The sequence below is a fragment of the Salvelinus alpinus genome, chromosome 15, assembly GCF_045679555.1.
Source record: "Salvelinus alpinus chromosome 15, SLU_Salpinus.1, whole genome shotgun sequence".
Lineage (NCBI taxonomy): Eukaryota > Metazoa > Chordata > Actinopteri > Salmoniformes > Salmonidae > Salvelinus > Salvelinus alpinus.
Genome location: NC_092100.1, coordinates 31,929,598 through 31,954,040, shown reverse-complemented (window position 1 = coordinate 31,954,040; position 24,443 = coordinate 31,929,598). Strand labels below are relative to the sequence as shown.

The 24,443-nt window shown below is 41.0% G+C and overlaps 1 protein-coding gene across 1 annotated transcript; it reads right to left on the bottom strand.

The window, feature by feature from the left end:
* Positions 1–780: 780 nt before the first annotated feature.
* LOC139539927 (repulsive guidance molecule A-like) lies at positions 781–19,714 on the bottom strand. Its single transcript, XM_071343335.1, has 4 exons — positions 19,601–19,714; positions 14,727–14,845; positions 8,013–8,518; positions 781–5,535 (listed from the first exon to the last, which is right to left on the bottom strand). The coding sequence occupies exons 1-4, from the start codon at positions 19,612–19,614 to the stop codon at positions 4,825–4,827; spliced, it is 1,350 nt and encodes a 449-aa protein (XP_071199436.1). The 5' UTR covers positions 19,615–19,714; the 3' UTR covers positions 781–4,824.
* Positions 19,715–24,443: the final 4,729 nt, after the last annotated feature.

Sequence of the window (24,443 nt, the reverse complement as noted above, 5' to 3'; positions counted from 1 at the left end):
TCTCTCCCTATTGCTCAGTTTGGCCCAGTGGTCAGCTCTAGGTAGAGTCTTGGTGGTTCCAAACTTCTTCCATTTAAGAATGGAAGTCACTGTGCTCTTGGGGACCTTCAATGCTGCAGAAATGTTTTGTTACCCGTCCCCAGATCTGTGCATCGACACAATCCTGTCTTAGAGCTCTACGGACAATTCCTTCGACCTCATTGTTAGGTTTTTGCTCTGATATGCACTGTCAACTGTGAAACATTATATAGACAGTTGTGTGCCTTTCCAAATCATGTCCAATCAATTGAATTTCCCTCAGGTGGACTCCAAGTTGTAGAAACATCAAGGATGATCAATGGAAACAGGATGCACCTGAGCTCAATTTCGAGTCTCATAGCAAAGGTCTGAATAGTTATTCAGATAAGGTTTCTGTTTTTAATACATTTGCAAATGTCTAAACCTGTTCTGTTTTTCATTATAGGGTATTGTGTGTAGATTGAGGAAATGTTTTATTTAATCAATTTTAGAATAAGGCTGTAACAAAGTGAAGGGGTCTGAATACTTCCGGAATGCACTGTATCTGCTAATATGAACATCCATGGCTAACACCTGGATTACTATCGAGATGCTTGTTTTGTATGATATGTCAGGACTCCCCGGAGCAGTTCAAATGTATTCATACCATTAAACGCTTACACCAGGGGGCAGTGTAACTAAGCAAATCAAGGCACTGAATGCAACAGCACTGGGAATCAAGAATTAAAAAAAAAATCATTATCACAATGAAACAAAAAGAGGTTAACTTTGGGTGCTGTCTCTTTTATTTAATAAATACTTTACAGTATAAACAGTTTGTGTGGCACCGCTTTTGTCCTACAAACACAATTTGATCTTTCTGGCTTCTCCCAATCGGACATGTTTTTTTTATTCCATATTTTTCTACCGTTACAAGTCTGACAACCTCTATTCACAATCAAGTTCAAACCAAGTAAGAGCCAAGTGAAAAAACATAAAGTGCTTTAAAATTAAAGACAAGAACACCAAACAAACTTTCTTGTATTCCCTTTGTAGATATCTAGGTGGATGGAATCAAGGTTAACTTGTCTGCTCCTGAGCAGGTAAAGGAATGCTCTGAAACTACAGTAACCAGTATAGGATTCCTGCCATTAATTGATAGCTGAAAACTAGGCCCTGACAACCCAACAGCTTTGTAATGTTCACGTTTTCACTAAATCCTTTTTAAATAAAAAAAAGGTCACATTCAACAAACCTTTTCTCATATACAAAACTGTAGTGATAAATTCAACACAACAGATAATACAATATTTTAGCAATTCAACAACACAAACATATATACAATCACACATGTAGAACCATATATCAAACTCACAATACAAATTACATCTATAAACACAAGATTCAGTGTTACAATCATTTTTGTTTCTTTGATCATCTTTTTAGGCCAGACTAAGAACTGCACATGCTCCCATAGCAGTAGTTAGGGCAAATACTTCAGTGTAAGGATATATTACCTTGTTAAGTTGTTTAATAGATGAGTGCTAAGGGACTAGGAAGGTAAAACCCCAAAATATTCAACCGAGATGAAATCGAAAAAAAAACCCAAAGCAAATCGTCTGACAAGGTTTTATCCTTACTTGGGTATACAACAAATAATGCAAAATAAAGATCCAACCAGAATGAAAGGTTCAATGTCTTCTTCATATAACATGCCTTTGAAGTATTAGTACCTCAGCCTCAAGATTTACAACTTGATTAAATCTGTATCGTGGAAGTTCAGCGCTATAGCATGATTGACATTTAAAGGCAAGGTTCCTGGCTCGCGGAGACTGCATTCACGATAAACGCTGCATGTGTCGGCTCAATCAGAAATTACCTTTCAATTTCGCTGAACTTCCTCTGTACGAATTTAAACGAGCCCTTAGGCTTACTAGTGAATGAAATAATTACACAGACAATGCAATGGGGAAACTGCAACACATCAAAATGGTACTGTAGATCAGTGGAGGCTGGTGGGAGGAGCACGAGCTCATTGTAATGGCTGGAATGGAATCAGTGGTGGAAAAAGTACTCAAATATCATACTTGAATAAAAGTAAAGATACCTTAATAGAAAATGACTCAAGTAAAAGTCCCCCAGTAAAATACTACTTGAGGAAAAGTCTAAACGTATGTGTTTAATATACTTAAGTATCAAAAGTAAATGTAGTTGCTAAAATATACTTAAGTATCAAAAGTAAAAGTATGAATCATTTAAAATTCCTTATATTAAGCAAACCAGACGGATAGCCAGGGTCACACTCCAACATCTACAAACAAAGCATGTGTTTAGTGAGTCCGCCAGATCAGAGACAATAGGGATGACCAGGTGTGCGAATTTGACCATTTTCTGTCCTGCTAAGCATTCAAAATGTATCGAGTACTTTTGGGTGTCAGGGAAAATGTATGGAGTAAAAAGTACATACTTTTCTTCAGGAATGTAGTTAAGTAAAAGTTGTTAAAAATATAAATAGTAAAATACAGATACCTCAAAAATGACTTAAGTAAAACACTTTAAAGTACTACTTAAGTAATTTACACCATTGAATGGAATAAATGGAAAGGCATTAAACATATAGAAACCATGCGTTCCATTCCAGCCTTTAAGATGAGCCAGTCCTCTTATAGCTCCTCCCACCAGCCTCCACTGCTGTAGCTGCATGCATGTCACATATGACAGAAGATTACATTCAAAATCAAGTAGTAGCACCAGCGTTCTACACAATCCAAATGGAAACTATCGCAAAAGTTCACAGAGAAAGAGAGAAGTGAAAATTCAGCTGTTGGGAAAATTGTTGGCACCAGGGCTTGTTCTTTGGCAAAGATTAAAGCCATCAATTAACAGGTCTACAGACAGATGCAAGTCGTACGTTCCCTATAGCGGAGCCATGTCAACACCCTCTTTTACATACAGGGCCTGCTCTCTACGTTTCCATCCACAGTTATGTGAGTAAAATCATACCGTATAAAACAAATCACGACAGTGGTGTTAGAAACAGGAGGTTTTGGTATAATTTTATAAATGCCGAGAAATAATTTGTTCATTCAACATGGTGGGATCTTTTTGTGTTGGTAAAAATTAATTATGCGAGAAATGGCAGTGGAAACCCCTTTGTGCACAAATATTAATAGAATAACCATCATATCGAAGAACTTGGGAGTCACGTGATGATATGATGTGTCCTCCGACTAGGGAAACAATGCTATTTATTAGACTACAGATGAAATAAATGAACTTCACAGGGTGGTGAAAGTGCACAGTGATGAGCTTGATGCTCCTTTCCAATAAATGTTGAGGGTCTTATTCTGGTGACATGATGATTGACTGCCATTTGACAAATATTCTTGCTCTTATCCATAATAATGTAGACTAGCCTACCTGCACTGTATCTGCCAGCTGTTGGCTAGAGCGCATGTGTCAAGACCAGAGTAGGTACATTTTCTACAATTTGTGACAAAACTATCGGTAGAGTTGAAAATATGATGGAAACACATTTAACTTAAAGTACATGTTGTGTGCACTACGTCATCACACTGATTTGTATCCGCAACAAGTCCATTTGGTGGAAACACACCACGGGTGGGAAAACATTTTATTTTAACCTAGTGTGACTATACCTTTCTCAAACCCATCACATTGCCAATATACATACATCTGCGGGGAACTGTTGACTGCCTAGACAAGACAAATCATTCACAAATGATCTGTAGAAATTGAACATGAAAGTTGGTTGGTTGATGGGTTGAATGAAGAGAGATACTGTGTAAACGTGATCTGCGTTTCTGCATTGTGTGCCCTTGGTAAAGTTTGCTCCGGGCTTTTTCCTTATTAACATCTCCATTCCTAATTAGACCTGATACAAAAAATACATTTATCATACTTAACACTTTAAAAACAGCAATATTTGAACTAAGTCTTTTTGACACTGATTGACAAGTAAAAAGTTGTGAAAATATTTTTTTACTGTCTGCCAGTTCACTTAGAAGTAACCACTTGGCAGGCAGAGGCAGTTTCAACTGACTCTAGGCCACCATGACGGGTCTATATTGGAACCTGGGGTGCAATATAACAACATTAGGAAATATTTCTCCCAAGGAAAGATTTCTTGCACTTTTGAGTAACACTCACACACAACCGTTTCTGGAGCACACAATTAACCACAGAGGTGCGCAACGCACACACACAGACAGACAAACAAACAGACAAACAAACACACAATGTTACAAAAGACCTGGCGTTATGACCTATTAATCTCCACAGCAGACAACTAGACTCGCTGCTCTGACATCCTTTTGGCTGAGAGCTTCCTCCAAAAAGCTACAGCTTTTCCAAAGCTGGAAGATCAAACAGGGAGCTACGTCTGGCCAGAGGTTAACAAAAGCCCGTCATGTCGTCTAGCCCACACCCATGAGCCACAGAGAGCTCCACTGGCTTGGAACCCGTGAGGAGATCAGCAAACTCTTCTTTCTGCAAGAGATAATCTCATCTCACTTCCCATAGGCACATGCAGTCCCAGTGGAAATGTGGGATTTAATCCCAGCTTGATATCCAAAGTACTGGGGCTCCTGGGCTCTTCTCACTCACCACCGCTCCCCTTCATCAAAGGACCAGTCCTTAAACCAGCAGAATGAATGTAATGATAGGTGGGAGCACATAGAGCTCACCTCACCACCAGATGGAAGTCAACACATGATGACAACAACAAAACAATGATGAAACCATGGCTGGGATGAGTTTGATTGCACATGGGCTGCTCTGAGAGCACTGTTTCACACCCACTGACAGCTAGCATAATGAGGATGATGTTGGCAGGGGACTATAGATGAACAACAACACAGCCAGAAAGTTGAGGAGGACTAGCGAGAACACATCTGATCCCCTTGGCGCCGTATTACTCCCAAATGCATCCTTTTCATAAATGTGGTATTTGTCCTTGTTGGAGTGGAGCATTTTCACATCCTCAAAGGCATAGTAGGCAGCCATGGTGAAGTTGACGTCCCCAGAGGAAAGCAGGTCGAACACACAGGACTGGAAGTACAGGTCCTCCACTGGGAGGCGCTCTTTACACTTAGCCATGGCAGCCTTGTAGGTAAACCCATGGGGAGGGCTGCCAGTCCGGCTCAGGCCGTGGCCCTCCACTGTATGGGCCCTGAATGTCCTGAAGTCGATGCGTTGGTTGGCGGGGCAGCCGTGCAGGCAGAGGTACAGGTCCTGGTTGTCTCGGTCTTCTACAGAGTTCACTACTTCCTCTGGCATCCGCACAGCAAAGGTCAGGTATCGCCCCACCTGCCGGACCACAATGGTTGTACCGATGTAGCGTGCGTGGATCTCCACCTGCTGCCCAGGCACCTTCTCCACGATGCGTAGCGTGTTGGCCCCGTGGCGGTCTCCGCCGTTCTTGGCGCCATCGGCGAACGCTGCAGGCAGCTCGTCTGTCTCTGCATGATACATCTTCTGGTCCACACACTCCTGGAAGTTCTTGAAGATGATTGTCAACTGTAGCAAGAGAGAGAGGGGATTAGAAATAGCAGTGAGCACAACAATAGTTAGCTCATTCAATACGTTTCAGGTAATGATGGAGCCTTTTGAGGCTGAAAATAGAAAAGGTACATATAGACATCAAATTAATGAAATCATTGAACACCAGTTGAATTTAAAAACTGTATGGAGGCTCTCTATTGTCAGGTTTATGTGGACAAGAGTTAGTGGTAGGGCTACACAAATGACTGAGGGGTATCTTTGTGCTTTGGCATTAAGAACACCAGTAGTTTGTGTAATGCAGACCCCACCCCAGTGTCACATTTCAGCTCTGTCTCAACATGGGGAGGCCAAAGTAAACGGCCTCAGAAAACATGGGTATAGGCCATGTTAAATCGGGCCTCAGTGTGCAGACACAAAGACGAGCCATTCATAGTGGTGAAAAACATGCCTGTGAACCCCAGAACTGTGCTCTGGGGAGTGGCACTGTACCAGTAGGGGAGAGCATGCTCTGCGGCTAATTAACTAAGGCTGGTCACTTCTCCACTTGCATGGTTTCATTAGGACGCCAGTGAGCCGTTGTCACAGAAGTGACCCCGGTACAGCCGAGAGGCTCTGATCTCAGAGTGGAGGGGGCAGGGGAGCACCAAAATGCCTTACCCAGTGAAGTCATCTGCCACCCAGCACACCCCTCAATCTCCTGTTTTCAAAGGACAACTTTATCTAATAACATGCAAAAACCTCTACAAAAACCCTGTGCATAAAGAAACAATTTGCTTCATTAACCATCCCCCTTAATGAAGGTAGTCAGTGTTTCCCCTATATTCATTTGGCAGCGGTGGCCCATCGCTGCTAAATTGTCGCCACCGCTAAAACAATATCCTTTTTTATATATTTCTGCTGAGAAGAGCTTTTAAGTGGATAGTCATTGGCTCAATGACTGGAAGTCTAAGGGAACAGCTAGCATGTCACACTGGTAGAGTATACAACCGACAGTTCCCATACACTGCAGCAGGAGCCAATATTAAGCAGAGCTCCAGCAATGCCATGGTCTATCTATACCCAGGGAAGTCTTGTTTGTATAGGCTGTAGCATCGTTTTCCCTTTGTCCAGACTGAATAACTTAAAAAGCTGTCTAATTTGTTTCCAAGTACAGCTGTGTACAAATATAAATTACCTTAAGTGCACAGAAAAAAGCCTGAATGCTGAAAGTGCATCATTAGGTCTGATGATGGAAAATTGGTCTTTCTCTTTATGTGATTGAGGACAAAGTTTCAGTGTAAACCCTGATGTCAGGATACAGTGCACGGAGGCCTTTTGGTCACACAATCACGATTGCCAAAATTTCACCAAATGTGGACCGAATATTAAGTGAATTCACAGACTACAAATGCTCAGGGTTCTTTGTTTTCCCCTTAAGTTAGTGAAAGCCATTTCAGGGTAAACCCTCCAGGCCGTCCAATGTACCATAGAAGCAAAACAATGATAATTGATGAGGTATGAGGGCCAACTAATGTGGAGAAAATGTCTGCAGTTTCCTGCATGGCTTGAGCACTTAGTTAAAACAACAGTTTGTAATTCACATACACACAATGCTAGGGTATGGACTGCTACACATACAGTGGGCCTAACATTAGTCTTGGCTGTTAACAAAAAACAAAAGAAAGCGAGAGGGCTGGAGCCACCTGGTAACGTTTGATGTTTATACTGCTGTTATAATACTGGCATATCATTTGTAAACCTTATCAAGATCCCAACAATTGGTCTGTGTATTGCCTCTTGGTCTGCGATGGAACTGATCCAAACATTAACCAGAGTCCACACGGCTGTTCCTACTTCTCTACCCACATTAAAGAGGCCCAGAACCTTACATGCAAAGGTCTTACTTACGATACTATTTCTTGATTTGAGAGCTCCTACAAACTAATCACTCCAGTACAATTTGTCTGTTTACTGATTCAAACAAGCAGGCCAACATATTTTTCCATTCCCTGAAAGGGCTTTCTTTAGTAAGAAAATGGCAGAATAGAGGAGTAACAGCCTTGGTCAGGACAGACAACAAAATGTTCCCTTTCCTAAAAACATCTACCTGGCATTTTAACACAGCTTTCCTTTATGGGCCCATATTGGAAGCTCAATTATGTAATAGTGGACATAGCTAGGTAACAAGCTATATTTTTTGCTATTTCTGAGTTCTTTACTTAGAACACTTGTACACTCCTCCGCAGCGATGAGAAGACAGGTGCTATCAGAAGTTTTTTTGCAAGGTCTGTTGGTATTTCTATGATGATAAGAGAAGTGGTGACATTTTACTTCAAGGGAGTAGTTTTGCACGGTTTCAGTCCTTGGCAAAGAATTAATCACAGAATACTTGATCAGTAGTTAGAGTGTCTGGGGATGCCTGACGTTGATAACTGTGCTGTGCCCACAATATAGTCAATATGTCATGGATTCAACATGTGAATACGATAGAGAGATGTAGAGGCTCCTCTCACCTTGCTGGTGGCCGTAGCAGAGGAGCCAGGCACGACAGGTGTGTTGGTCACCTGAACAGACAGGTATTTGTTATGGATAAGGGGCCAGGCTCCCTCAACCTTGCAGGTCTGGAAGTCATCGCTGAAAGTACGGAGGTGCGGGTCTCCAAAGAAGCCACAGTGGGTGTAGTTGGGTGGTGAGGCTTGGCGATGAAGGCTGCGTTCGTAATGACACTGCTCCGGCCCATCGGAGCGCTCCTGGCTGTCAGGCTGGAGCTGTGGTGGTGGAGCGGGGGTCCGGGCTCGAGGCTGAGTTGTAGGCCCCTCCTTGGAGCAGTTGTTCTGGCTCATGAGATCCTCTATGCCATGTTGGGCTGAGTGGTAGGCTAAGTCGCCTCTGCAGGTGCGTGCGGTGCGGCGTACACAGTTGTTGTACGCCCGCAGCGCAGTACAGAACTCCTCCTCCGGGCCGGAGCTTGAGGCCCAAAACTCTGAGTTACACTTTAGGATCTTACACTGCAGACTCACTGTAGAGAGAAGAAAACATTAGGACCATAGTTCACACAACAATGGAAAAACCAATACTTACAAGCGACAGTTTTTTTATGTACTAACATTTTTTAATAAAAGCAAGTGTTATACAGTCTTATCTGTGTGTTTGGAAACCTTAAACAATAACCTACGTAAGGGCAATGCCTTCTATTTAGACTTCTATAATTCCAAAAAGCCCTGCAGCATCCTTTTAGTTTTTCCATGTTTTTTCAGTGTCTCAAGACAAATTGAGCATTTATTTCCATTAAATAACTCTGACCTCATGTGTAAAGAAACCCAAAATTCCACCACATGTGGATTCCAAGTGGCTGCAATTTGCCAAGTTCAAATCAATTCTGCTCTGAGATTTCATAACCCTCAATGAACACAACCGCATTCTTAAAGAACATACAGCACACAAAGTGAGATTCACAGTTTCCAAGAGATACAGTGGACATGCAAAAGTTAATGCATCACCAAAAAATATATTTTTGTGGAAGACAAGGTGTATTAATTTAACGTGTAAAAAAAAATACCAACTTTATTTCAACAGGGACATATTATAAAAACACCAACATACACCTCAGGCCACTCTTGTAATGGCACCGGAGGAGTTGACTGACGTTTTACGAGCTCCTAACCAATTGTGCTATTGTGTTGTCCTTTTTCGCGCTATTTGTAACTTATTTTGTTTCTGCCACTGTGTCTTATGACCGAAAAGAGCTTCTGGATATCAGGACAGCGATTACTCACCTCGTACTGGACGGACGCGAAGGATTTACTTCAGACAAGGCACAAATCCCCATAATTTTCATAAAGAGGCAGAAATATCGGGGACGTAGGTCGGGGTGCCATGTAAGGATCCGACGGCAAATGGCTAATCCGCCGCTGCTATCAGTCCTATTAGCCAACGTGCAATCATTGGATGAAAAAATAGATGAGTGCCGATCAAGACTAACCTACCAACGGGAGAATAAAAACTGCAATATCTTATGTTTATCCGAGTCGTGGCTGAACGACGACATGGATAACATACAGCTGGTGGAGTTGTCCGTGCATCGGCAAGATAGAACAGCTGCCTCCGGTAAGACAAGGGGTGGCGTTCTGTGTCTATTTGTAAATAACAGCTGGTGCACAAAAACTAATATTAAAGGAAATCTCTAGGTTTTTCTCGCCTGAGGTAATGTATCTCATAATAAGCTGTAGACCACACTAGTTACCATTTTTCGTAGCTGTCTATTAACCCCCACAAACCGATGCTGACACTAAGACTGCACTCAACGAGCTGTATAAGGCCATAAGCAAACAAGAAAATCCTCATCCAGGTAGCACTCCTAGTGGCCGGGGACTTTAATGCAGGGAAACTTAAATCCATTTTACCTAATTTCTACCAGCATGTTACATGTGCAACCTGAGGAAAATAAACTCTAGACCACCTTTACTCCACACACAGAGACGCATACAAAGCACTCCCTCGCCCTCCATTTGGCAAATCTGACCATAACTCCATTCTCCTGATTCCTGCTTACAAGCAAAAACTAAAGCATGAAGTACCAGTGACTCGCTCAATACGGAAGTGGTCAGGTGACACAGATGCTAAGCTACAGGACTATTTTGCTAGCACAGAGTGGAATACGTTCCGTGATTCTTCTGATGGAATTGAGGAGTACACCACAGTAGTCACTGGCTTCATCAATAAGTGCATCGATGACATCGTCCCCAGAGTGACCGTACACACATACCCCAACCAGAAGCCAAGGATTACGGGCAACATCCGCACTGAGCTAAAGGGTAGAGGTGCCGCTTTCAAGGATCGGGACTCTAATCCGGATGCTTATATGAAATCCCGCTATGCCCTCCGACGAACCATCAAACAGGCAGTGTCAATATAAGACTAAGATTGAATCGTACTACACCAGCGTCAATGCTCGTCGGATGCGGCAGGGCTTAAAAAACTATTACGGACTACAAAGGGAAGCACAGCCGAGAGCTGCCCAGTGACGAGCCTACCAGACGAGCTAAATTACTTCTATGCTCGCTTCGAGGCAAGCAACACTGAAGCATGCATGAGAGCACCAGCTGTTCTGGACGTCTGTGTGATCACACTTTCCGTAGCCAATGTGAGTAAGACCGTTAACCTCTCTGAGATATGTGGGACGGTAGCGTCTCACCTGGCCAACATCCAGTGAAAACGCAGAGCGCCAAATTCAAATAAATTACTATAAAAATTTCACTTTAATGAAACCACACATTCAATATACCAAATTAAAGCGACACTTGTTGTGAATCCAGCCAACATGTAATTTCAAAAATGCTTTACGGCGAAAGCAAACAATGCTATTATCTGATGATAGCACCCCAGCAAACAATCACAGACCATCATATTTCAACCCTCCCGGCGCGACACAAAACGCATTAATAAAGATATAATTCATGCCTTACCTTTGACGAGCTTCTTCTGTTGGCACTCCAATATGTTCCATAAACATCACAAATGGTCCTTTTGTTCGATCAATTCCGTCGATATATATCCAAAATGTCCATTTATTTGGCGCGTTTGATCCAGAAAAACACCGGTTCCAACTTGCACAACGTGACTACAAAATATCTCAAAAGTTACCTGTAAGCTTTGTCCAAACATGTCAAACTACTTTTGTAATACAACTTTAGGTATTTTTTTACGTAAATAATCGATCAAATTGAAGACGGGATGATCTGTGTTCAATACCGGAGGAAAACAATGTGTTTTTCTGGTCACGCGCCTCTAAAACAGTACATTTCACTGGAGCCTCATTCTAAACATGGCTACTTCTTCATTTCTCAAAGGAAAAACTTCAACCAATTTCTAAAGACTGTTGACATCCAGTGGAAGCGATAGGAACTGCAGAAAGGTCCCTTAGAAATCTGGATTCCAAATGAAATCCCATTGAAAAGAGAGTGACCTCAACAACAACAAAAAATCTGAATGGTTTGTCCTCTGGGTTTTACCTGCCAAATAAGTTCTGTTATAGTCAGACATGATTCAAACAGTTTTAGAAACTTCAGAGCGTTTTCTATCCAATACTAATAATAATATGCATATATTAGCATCTGGGAATGAGGAGGAGGCAGTTTACTCTGGGCACGCTTTTCATCCAAATGTGAAAATGCTGCCCCCTATCCATAAGAAGTTAAAACAGGTCAACATTCACAAGGCCACAGGGCCAGATGGATTACCAGGACGTGTACTCCGAGCATGCGCTGACCAACTGGCAAATGTCTTTACTGACATTCTCAACCTGTCCCTGACCGAGTCTGTAATACAAACATTTCAAGCAGACCACCATAGTCCCTGTGCCCAAGAACACTAAGGTAACCTGCCTAAATGACTACCGACTCGTAGCACTCACGTCTGTAGCCATGAGGTGCACCATTATCCCAGAAACTATAGACCCACTCCAATTTCCATACCGCCCCAACAGATCCACAGATGACGCAATCTCTATTGCACTCCACACTGCCCTTTCCCACCTGGACAAGTGGAACACCTACATGAAAATGCTGTTCATTGACTACAGCTCAGCGTTCAACGCCAAAGTGCCCTCAAAGCTCATCACTAAGCTAAGGACCCTGGGTCTAAAAACCTCCCTCTGCAACTGGATCCTAGACTTCCTGACAGGATGCCCCAAGGTGGTAAAGATAGGTAACAACACATCTGCCACCCTGATCCTCAGGGACTCTCAGGGGTGTGTGCTCAGTCCCCTTCTGTACTCCCTGTTCACCCACGACTGCATGGCCAAGCACGACTCCAACACTATCATTTAGTTTGCCGATGACACCGAGGTCAGCCTGATCACCATCAACGATGAGACAACCTATAGGGAGGTGGTCAGAGACCTGGCAGTGTGGTGCTAGGATAACACACCTCCCTCAATGTGATCAAGACAAAGGAGATGATCGTGGACTAGAGAAGGTGGGCCGAGCACGCCCCCATTCTCATCGACAGGGCTGTAGTGGAGCAGGTCGAGAGCTTTAAGATCCTTGTTATCGAAATCACCAACAAACTATCATGGTCAAAACACACCAAGACAGTCAGTCAGTAAGTGGGAACAACGCCTATACCCCCTCAGGAGATAAATATAAAATATTTGGAATGGGTCCTCAGATCCTCAAACGGTTCTACAGCTGCACCATCAAGAGCATCCTGACAGGTTGCATCATTGACTCTGTACCGGTACCTCCTGTTATACTGTTATTTTATTGTTGCTCTTGAATTACATATTTTTTTATTTTTTTACTTCTGTTTATTTTAGTAAACACTTATTTTTCTTAAAACTGCAATGTTGGTTAAGGGCTTGTAAGTAAGCTGTAAGTTCTACACCTCTTGTATTCGGCGCATGTGACAAATACAATTTAATTTGAATTTGTCAAAACAAGCTACTCAGAAGTGTTAACTGCATAAATTCACCAGTTGGTATCCTACCCAGTGTTTCATTTATACTATATCCTCCTGTTGCATGGCTAAAAGCCAGAAATCAGTCTTTAAAAAAAAAAAACACCAGGGGTGAGGAAAGACCTTCCCTTTTGAGAATCCAGCTCGTTGAAGTGAACCAGAGGGGGTATGAGTTTGTGTGAGCCAATGTGGGAGGGGGTAGTCTTACAGCTCTGAATGAAGACAATGTAATTTGCCATTGAGAAGAGACCAGCAGAGTCATAAATTAGCCCTGTGTGAAGGGATTAGATTGAGTTTCATCAGCAATGGGTTGAGGCAATGGGGGGGGGGGGGGGGACCAGAAGTTGGAACAGAAGAGAGGTCTCACCATTCCACAGAAGGCCATAATCAAAGAGTAACGCAATTTTCAACACGCATTCCCTGGTACTTAAATTACATGACCTGAAATCTAAGTTGCTTTGGGAGGCATGAAATAAGGGGTGGGTATATAGGAAATAGATGTAATTAAAAGCAAATACCAATACAATTGGATCTCCTAGCTGTCGCCTAATAAACAAACTTCAGTTTAGGCCTTCATTTCCTCCACCAAACTTTCCCTCAGAACTGAGCAGCCCACCCCCCCACCACCAAATGACACACCACTCCCGCCTCAGCAACAAAAGGCATTTATCACCTCTCTGATAAATGGCAATGAACTAATAAACTTTAAAAACGAACACTTGCATTTGTTAGTAAGTGATTTGAAAGAAACCGATAAAAATGGTAGGCCATCATTGTAAATAAGATTTTGTTCTTAACCAATTTGCCAAGTTAAATAAAGGTAAAAAATAAAAATAAAGGTTGGCAAATGGGCAAATTGAGTTCTATGGGGCATGGAGATATGGTATTTTTGTATCGCATAAACAGGAAAGTAAGACCATTATTAGCTGTGCTTGTTCAAGTTTTATCTCATGTTTACTTTTACTAAAACCATACAGGTCAAACAATGAATAACCTAAGCATGGTTATGAATTGCTCATGGGGAAATTCGATGTACAGTTCAGGGTAACTTTACTTGTTTTGACCGACGCCAAAATAAAAAGTAAAATCAAGAAAGTAGGCTACTTTAGTAAAGAGGGATAGAATCCGTAAACCCTACCCCCATACCCTCAAACAAACAACCACACGGGGGTGTAGCACTTGAGTAGCCTAGAGCTGCATAAAACGGTTAAATTAAAATAAGACGTTATTTCTATAACTAACAGAAAATTATTACGACTAGCATAGGCCTCAAACTCACAACATGGAGCACAAGAAAGGCGAAATAATTGGCTGTTTTCACCGACAGTCGATTCCACAGGTCTCTGATATTTTATGCATTTTACCAGTTTTGACATGCAATTTATTAAGTAAGTCTTACATTTTTGTTGATCTTCTCAAATATTGTCTTTGTAATACTATGTGAGCTGCAAAACTTGCAAATGGATGCTACATTTGTAGAAAATGTGCTACTTTGGCACGACGGCAAACGCTTTTGCTAAATGTAACAATGCATAAATGTAGCCATTCTGTGAAGCTTGTTTCAATTTAACATTGTATCCGTGAATATTGCCTCAATGTAACAATGTGTCTTGTCCTTTTCATTGTGTTGATTTTGCCATCATCGTGGTACTGGGCTAACCTTGCAAGACCTCAAGAGAGTATAACTAAACAAGGATTGTAATAACTACATAAATCATATTAACCCTGTTTACAGAGGCATGATTCAATTAGTATTTCTAATATTATCTTACCAGAAGGAAACAGGCAAAGAAACACAACAAGGATCTTGCCGACTTCAAGCGCCGAAGGTCCTCCTGCTCCTTTCCCCATAACCATCCATCCAGCACGGGGTCGCACTTCTCTCCTCTCCCTGGTGGAATCAAATGAGAATGTGGAAAAAAATGAATTAGGAGAAATTCGTATCGTCTATCTGGTTGAATAACCCAAATCAGAAGGCTACATGAGGTCTGGAGTTAAGGAATGCAGTCATGTCCTCGAACAAGAACTTGGTTCGAACTCTCGAAGTAACTTCGCCTTCTTTCTAGAAGCCTATTGACTGCACTCGAATTCCTCAGCAAACAGTGAAAGCTGGCAATCGATCTTCCATTTACGGAGTGAGGGGATTCGATTTTATCTTGCCCGGTTTTGCACCGGCTGAAAAGTGATTGCGTTCGTTTTGTTGCTTCCTGGGCGTGAGCCGTCATGTCTAGATGGGATACAGCTTTTATCCCCCCAAAAATGTGGGGTGCATTATAGCTCACCCTAACCCCTTTGCTAACCTTAACCAAATCATCCTAAACTGCTACATTAATTATCCTAACCTGCTGTGTAAGTTCTTCTAAACCTGGTATGAAAACAACATTTTGACAAAAGCTGTATCCTAGACAAAACCTGCCTGAGTCAGATGCCAAACAACTGGCCTACGCTGGCTCAAAACAAATGGTTATGCACGTGGAGTAATGAGTATGATTTTATGTTTTCACATGCAAAAGTGATTGCTTTTGATTTATAAAAAAAATCTACCTTCCCAATGAAGACTAGTTTGAAAATTTGAACATATATTTTATGGAAAAGAGATGTATGTTTCTGAACGAAGACCAATGCTCCCTTGTTGACAACATAATGGAGCAGCGCAGATTACTGTTCGATTTGAGCAGGTTCTCCTCCCTCACCGTTTTTGCCCTGTCACGTCACGGGCCATAGACTGGTGCACCACGAGTCAGTTTAATCGAACTTCCTCAGTGCCAAGAAGGTGCAGTTTAGGCAATTGCCTACTACTGACTGGGCCAATGAGGTGCGGTTGTTCCAGCTTTCGGTCCCTCCTAAGTGTCAAATTACACCTCAATGTGTAGATTTGTTCATTGTCGTCACTTTGGTTCTCTTGTCAATAGTTTAATGGGAACACTGTTTTGCTTTGTTGCTAACAGCACATGCTAACCTAAATAATAGTATATGTCGAGTAAATATATGTTGGAGCAGGTAAACCTGTAACGTGGTGAATCGCACTTATCGTGTGCTTTGACCTGTAGTTTATATGAAACGTACTAACCATCCTTATTAACTACACTGAACAAAAATATAAACGCAACATGCAACAGTTACGGTTCATATAAGGAAATCAGTCAATATAAATACATTCATTAGGACCTAATCTATGGATTTCACGACTGGGCAGGGGCGCAGCCATGGGTGGGCCTGGGAGGGCATAGGCCTACCTACTTGGGAGTCAGGCCCAGCCAATCAGAATGACTTTTTCCCCACAAAAAGGCGTTATTACAGACAGAAAAACTCCTCAGTAGCCCCTCCCCCCTCAGACAATCCCGCAGGTGAAGAAGCCGGATGTGGAGGTCCTGGGGTGACGTTGTTACACGTGGTCTGCGGTTGTGAGGCCGGTTGGACGTACTGCCAAATTCTCTAAAACGGCATTGAAGGCGACTTATGGTAGAGAAATGAACATTCAATTCTCTGACAACATTCCTGCAGTAAGCAAGCCAATTGCACACTCCCTCAAAACTTGAGACATCTGTGGCATTGTGTTGAGTGACAAAACTGCCAATTTTAGAGTAGCCTTTTATTGTCCCCAGCACAAGGTGCCCCTGTGTAATGATCATTAATCAGCTTCTTGATATGCCACACCGGTCAGGTGGATGGATTATCTTGGCAAAGGAGAAATGCTCACTAACAAGGATGTAAACAAATTTGTGCACAACATTTTAGAGAAATAAGCTTTTGGTGCATATGGAAAATGTCTGGGATCTTTTATTTCAGCTCATGAAACATGGGACCAACACTTTGCATGTTGCATTTATATCTTTGTTCAGTACTGTTCAGTTGGGGAACCCTGCTATAAGAGGTGCAGAAGCTCAAGCAGTAGAACATTTGAGGTGCCGCTACTCAGCTCAAATGAGCCCCTGCTCAAGTCAAGCACTGAATAGTAGTACAAAATCTCTATCTATGACACCATGATGACTGACACCTGACAATGTCAAATATGTCAAATGATTACAGTGACATAGGCAACTTAAAGCCATCATGTAGGGTACAAAAACAAATGAAATCTACACAGAATGATTCAGTTAAATGATGATTAGATGCTATTTGTGACAATCTGTGTAGAATTGAAAATGGGTGAAAAATTATGGAGATAAAAAAACAGCAAAAAAGATAATAACCTTACTAATCAAAAAGAGGGTGAGAAATCCTGATATAAGTAAAAAATACTTAAGATACTTAAGCAAAACTTGTTCTTTAAGCTGTGTCAAATGATATGTTATGCTGGTTAGTACACTCTCAACAAGACCAGTAGAGATGTCACTAAAGCAAGTCATGTCCTTTGTATGGCATAAAATGTTTCTGACCATGTTGATCCATTCTTTTTATCCTTAAATATCAGGTGGCTGATGTAATAAGACATTGAACTTATTGCTGCACAATTGCACTTCAATGAGAAGATATTTAGAATAATATCCAGCTGAGAGGTTATGTAGGCTTACATACATACTGTGTAGGCTAATAAGGTTAAACCATTGAGATAGAGTACTCATCATGGATATAACCCATTTTAAAATGGACATTGCCATTGAGGGTGTCCACCATTTTAAAGGAGTCAACTGGGTGGGGATTCCTATGAGTTGGGATAAATCAGCCAATGAAGAAGAAGAAAATGTACTACTTTAAAATGGAGATAGCCTCAGTGGCACTGCCCATTTTGTCACATGCGTTATTATGGCACAGATACAAAGATGGGTCTTCTATCTATCTCTATGGGTTATACTAGTCTATTGGGGTTGATGAAAAACCCTGGGGACATTAGCCTACTGGAGAACCACCAAACACCATCCAGACAAGCTATTTTTCTGGAAAGAGATAGAACATGGGCAATGGCTATAGATTAATATGACTCTAAATTATCAAACCAAATTAAACAGCATAGTTTGTTGGAACTACATGTGTTTTAGTGTTTGGTTGGGTCACTTGAGTGGTATTACAGTGATAGTAGGCTATATTTCTTAACATACTCACTTATGTTCTGTAAGGACTGGGAGGTGTTTTGCATTGCTTATGAATGTGTGGTAATTGACATGTAGCCTAGACTTGTAGAACATTTAATGACATCTCACATATGTAGGATCTTAACTTGAGCCAGTTTGCTACACCAGCAAAATACTCCTGCAGCAACAGGAAATGTGAATTATTATGTGGATTATAATGAATGGACATTTTGATAGGGGCTGCTAAATTTTTCTTACGTTAAAAATCTAGTATGAAATTTAAAAGTGGAAATTTCAAACTTCAGAAGCCTTTTTAAACCTCAAATACACTCAATTTTTACATTTTCTGCATTGCAGGAATGTTCTCCTGCAACAGGGTGATCAAATTAAGATCCTACATCTGTAGGCCTAATAGCGCATATCAAAGGCCCCCATGTAATGCCTCCTGTAATGCTAGATAAAACCACATTCACCCCAAACGTAATCAGTCCATGGAACAAATGGATGTTTTGATCTCATTTTGCCATCACTGACCTTGGAATATAAACGTAAGGCCTATCCGTACGCTTACAATACCAAGGCCTACATGTCGATTGAAATTCATAAACTTAGTCTACTACAATGTTCCAGTTGGTTTCATTAGGCTATATTTTGTGGAGATACACTAATAATGCATCTGGCCCATAGACACATATGGTCTGTCTTAGCCTATACTGTATGACACCGGGGCAGTTACTTCACACTTTCCAACAGATGACACCTTTATTAACTCTAGATATCAAACCTCTCATCATGGCAAACGCACATGGCATTATGAATGCAGACACATGGCATTATGAGTGCGGGGATACGTTTATATGTCATAAAATGCGTCTTTATGGCGTTTTAGCGCAATTATTATGCTACAGTAGCCTACAACTGTCAATCAGTCATTGACATTGAATCGTGATACTTTCCCGTTTCCTTTCTATCACAGCGAATAATGAAGCCCATCTCTTTCTCTTTATTCAAAACACAAATATGATAGGCGCTTAATTGGAAGCTTCCAATTGCATTTTTTTCCTGAATAATGAGTGCGTAAAGTGTTTGATTTGAGCAATGTGAAAGAGGAGAAGCATATGATATTGTAGGCCCAATATCATCATATTGAGTACATATAAATATTCTTAACAATGGTGAACTTACAATTACACATAGGCCTATGAGGCTATACAGTTATTGATAAAGCAATGCCATATGTCAACACATTGCCATGCTTATAATAACATTCAAAACATGTTATTACAGTTGGACAACTTGCATTGCGAATTCTATTTTGTAGCCTGTACTGTGTATGCAATTGGTCTATTTTGCCCAAAAACATTTTACATAAAGAAAATATCTATAGCCTAGCACACAATACAGGGGCTAATTTATTAAAATAGTCATCAACACATGGATAATCATTACTCTTTACAATATAAATTGTCTCCTATAGTCCACTGACAAAAATAGGAAAGAACCCTTAGACAAAAATGACCCATTGACAGAAATATCACCAATCTCCATCGGCATTACGAGTTTAGATTTCAGACTTCAATTTCTCTCTGAAAATAGCCCAATTGTCACTATATTGAGAAACAGCCAATACCAACCTTCGCGACTGCATGGAGCTCTCCAAGTTTAGCTGCGGAACGCGAGGAAAGCGCAAATGCGCGAGCAAGAAGCCACTCCGAAATTCCACCCGAAATACCGGTAGCTAGGTGTTGTACAGCACGCTAATCCAAATGTAGCACGTATAACATTGTTTAAATTGGTGGGAAATGCCGCCTTCCATGCATGGTTTCCTTCGATGGTGTAACAGATAACGAGTGTGATTAAAGTAATTTTTTTCACACAATAATTCGCTGGTAGTTGAGATAGAGAACCTGGTCAATTAACTGATTCTCCTACACTTGGAGCCAATTCGTCTGCCTCATTCCTTTGACTAAACAGTCACCCGATATAACGAACATGTCTAATAAAATATTAATAGAATTTAACTCCAACAGTTGTTCTCATCTTTGCGCTTGTATTCCTGCACTCAGTTTAGTTGGTTCTCGTTGTTGTTGAGAGGAAGAGCCCTCGGGACACCGCTGCTGCTCCACATGGACTACTGATATCTCTGGCCTGGCTCGATTCCTCGCCTCGCTGTTGTGAAATGGCTAGTTAGAAAGTGTGAGAGAGACAATGATCGTCTCTGCATGACGCCGCTGGGACCCCACTTCGGGACCCCACTTCAGTCCCCCGACACCTCACGCCGTTTCTGGCAATTGGCGAATGTGTAGAGTGAGTATGATTATTATCCAAACATTACGCACAAGCTGCTGCAACAAATGTTAATAAACCACAATAACTACGATTCATGCTCCTCCTCCACATTTCGTTCATCCCACTACTTTGTATTACAACTATAGCAACTATAACCACTGTTATCAAACGGTAATAATAGTAATGCAGACTCTGTTATAGTAGGCTACAAATCAAATTGTATTGGTCACATACACATATTTAGCAGATGTTATTGCGGGTGTAGCGAAATTCAGAAGTATCTAACAATTCATTAGACAGTAGGCCTACTTCACATTTACGCTAAAATAGCCTACTTTTACCTAATTACCTAATTGAGTTTGAATGAGAAACAGCAATGGATAGACAGTAGTACAGTGCAAGAATAGAGCTAGGGTACACATCCAACATGAGTATACATTAGAGATAAGAAAATAGCTTAGGATTTGGTGGGGAAGGTCAAAAATGGATCAGATTCAAAGACAGACGTGGAATAGGTGAATTACACTGCACCTGTGTTTTAGGATCAAAATCAAGAAGAGTGACCAGACCACTCCCTCGTTCTAGGGAGCCATTACAAGGCCAGCCTCCACCCCATCCCTCTGAGGAGAAGGCTCTCATTGCCCCAACCTCCCCTTGATTAGGAAAATCCATCAAACAAGTGATTGGAGTCAACAATATCACTGAGGGGATAGACATTCACTAAACTCCAATGGTGTATTATGCCTTCTTTCCAGCTCTAGTGGGACAGGAAAACATCCAGCATGGATTGGCACCAGAAATAGGTAGCCTATGTTTTTAAACATATTTCAGGACATGAACCACTACATACAGTTGACGTTGGAAGTTTACATACACCTTAGCCAAATAGATTTAACTCAGTTTTTCACAATTCCTGACATTTAATCCTAGTAAAAATTCCCTGTCTTAGGTCAGTTGGGATCACCACTTCATTTTAAGAATGTGAAATGTCAGAATAATAGTAGAGAGAATGATTTATTTCAGCTTTTATTTCTTTCATCACATTCCCACTGGGTCAGAAGTTTACATTCACTCAATTAGTATTTGGTAGCATTGCCTTTAAATTGTTTAACTTGGGTCAAACGTTTCGGGTAGCCTTCCACAAGCTTCCCACAATAAGTTGGGTGAATTTTGGCCCATTCCTCCTGACAGAGCTGGCGTATCTGAGTCAGATTTGTAAGCCTCCTTCCTCGCACACACTTTTTCTGTTCTGCCCACAAATAGAACTGTTTGGCCATAATGACCATTGTTATGTTTGGAGGACAAAGGGAGGGGCTTGCAAGCCGAAGAACACCATCCCAACCGTGAAGCACGGGGGTAGCAGCATCATGTTGTGGGGGTGCTTTTGCTGCAGGAGGGACTGGTGCACTTCACAAAATAGATGGCATCATGAGGCTGGAAAATTATGTGGATATATTGAAGCAACATCTCAAGACATCAGTCAGGAAGTTAAAGCTTGGTCGCAAATGGCTCTTCCAAATGAACAATGACCCCAAGCATACTTCCAAAGTTGTGGCAAAATGGCTTGAGGACAACAAAGTCAAGGTATTGGAGTGGCCATCACAAAGCCCTGACCTCAATCCTATAGAAAATTTGTGGGCAGACCTGAAAAGGTGTGTGCGAGCAAGAAGGCCCACAAACCTGACTCAGTTACACCAGCTCTGTCAGGAGGATCTGGCCAAAATTCACCCAACTTATTTTGGGAAGCTTGTGGAAGGGTACCCAAAACGTTTGACCCAAGTTAAACAATTTAAAGGCAATGCTACCAAATACTAATTTAGTGTATGTAAACTTCTGACCCACTGGGAATGTGATGAAAGAAATAAAAGCTGAAATAAATCATTCTCTCTACTATTATTCTGGCGTTTCACATTCTTAAAATGAAGTGGTGATCCTAACTGACCTAAGACAGGGAATTTTTACTAGGATTGAATGTCAGGAATTGTGAAAAACTGAGTTTAAATGTATTTGGCTAAGGTGTATGTAAACTTACGACTTCAACTGTAGCAATGTAGTCATTTGCAGTCACAGCTTATGTCTGCCCATCATTGATAGCCATTGAGAAGCAGCATTTTAACATTGATGTAACAGCACACACATGAAAGGCTGCCACCCAAGTGTGAAAATAATGGCTTTAGAAGTGCCGGATGCTGGCCCGTCTCAAACACAGCTGGTGGAGCGGGTGCCTGCCTCGCTGCAGCAAGAGGCCTATGGTCAATTAATACAACTAGTCAGTTGACATCAGTAAGACAGACTGCAGTTTTGTAGAATGATTTACTGTGCTGACATAGTAGATAGAACCACTATCGAAGGCCCACTGTATTTTTTTGCGTTAAGATATAAAGATGTCAAGCTCATTGTATTTCATCTGTCATTGTCAGATGCAATCAGCCATATTATTACACAGAGTAAAAGAAAGGATCAATAAATCCTCCCTGTGGCTCCATGTGATTTCCTTTAATTTGCTTTCACCACTGAATACTGACATGAGGAATCTCATTATGTTTCATTTAATCCATTATACCAAGTCTGTCAGGTCTACACCCACAGAAAACTCCAGCCAATGAAACAGAAACTGGAGGTGAAAATCGGATTTGGAAAGGGTCCAACTGTCAGCTCAGGATATTCCTTTTAATTATCATGAAAGGAGATCATGAGTCGCTGATACTAGCGAAACCATTTATTTTCCAATTTGTTCATGTAAAAAGGAGTAAGAAATCAAATGGTTACGTACTACTTTATTTTATGTTTACTCAATTAATCTATGCATGACCCAAAAATGCAAAAATAGCCATAATAAACAAACCATGTTATTTTTGCTCACTACGACTGAAAGTGTCTCTGACAATAAAGTCTAGATGTGGTTATTCAACTCAAGGGGGATTTTCCAAATGTCCTATACTGCATTAACTAGCCCATGCTATCTATTGTGCCATATAAAATTACGGAAAACATTACAGCGCAGTATTAATAGTGTTTCATTATATGAGGAATCCAGATGTAATGATGTAGACACTGCTCTATCAAGTAGTATTACCTTGTAATAGTATCCCCCTGCTCTATACCTTACATTTCTAAAAGTGTCTCTTTGACACTGTTTTGAAAAGGAAATATTTCTGATTGCACTTTCAAAGCTTTATCAAATTTATTTTGCTTAAAGGTTAAGGTGGCAGATAAGATGTTGGAAGGGTCAGGCTAATATATGAAACACCTTTGTAATGTGTATGTCAGGCATTTATATGCAAGGTAAAAGTAAAGACCCCTATATTTGACACCATTCTAGCTCTATAAATGATATCTTTAAATCACATTTTGTGTGTAAATGTCACCTTGGCTATACACGATAATCAACCTTACATAACAGACTGGGGTCATACATAGGACAACAAAAGAAAAAACAATAGTGGCAACAGAAGATAAATAAACCAGGGTAATTAATATGGGTACTGTTAGGTTAATGCCTCCTCTCAATGTTTTTACTTTCCCCATCATCAGTGAAAAAGGAGGAATGAGCCATCAGAGAGCTATACAGGAAAGAGTAACTGTCTTCCTTATGTTCAAAGTTCAACTGCAAGAACATCATGTGTCTGGGTTTGTTTATAAAGTTATTTTTCAGCACATCGCTAAGATCACAACAATTTTGCACGCTATTTGTGCCTCCCTTGCATTTGGCCGCAAATTAAATATTAAGTATTGTATGACACTAAACAATAACCTTTTTTCAAAAACAGTATTAATTTCATCTGCTTATCATTAGAACCTCCCGTAAATCTAAGCTTGTGATGACAGCCTCTGTTTGGATACAGGTTTGTTTACATTCTCAGCCATCGCTCTGTTTTTGCTTGGTGGATATTCCAGATTCTGATTTGTTTGCACAGGAATGCAAATAGGTGCAGAACCCTCATAATGTTAAGTTTCACCTAATACCAAACATTGAACAGTAACAATCAGTCAATCAAGTTTTTTCAATTTGTAATGTGTTACTTTAAGTGGTAAATTGACCACTGAACTATGTATTGACAGAACAAGTGTTTAGGGGATTATAGAGGTACAGAGATAATTATTCAGGATTCTCTAACAAATTACAGAGATTATTTCTTAAATGAGTGTTTACATTGACTTGAATATGACGGGATGCTAGCATTTTGA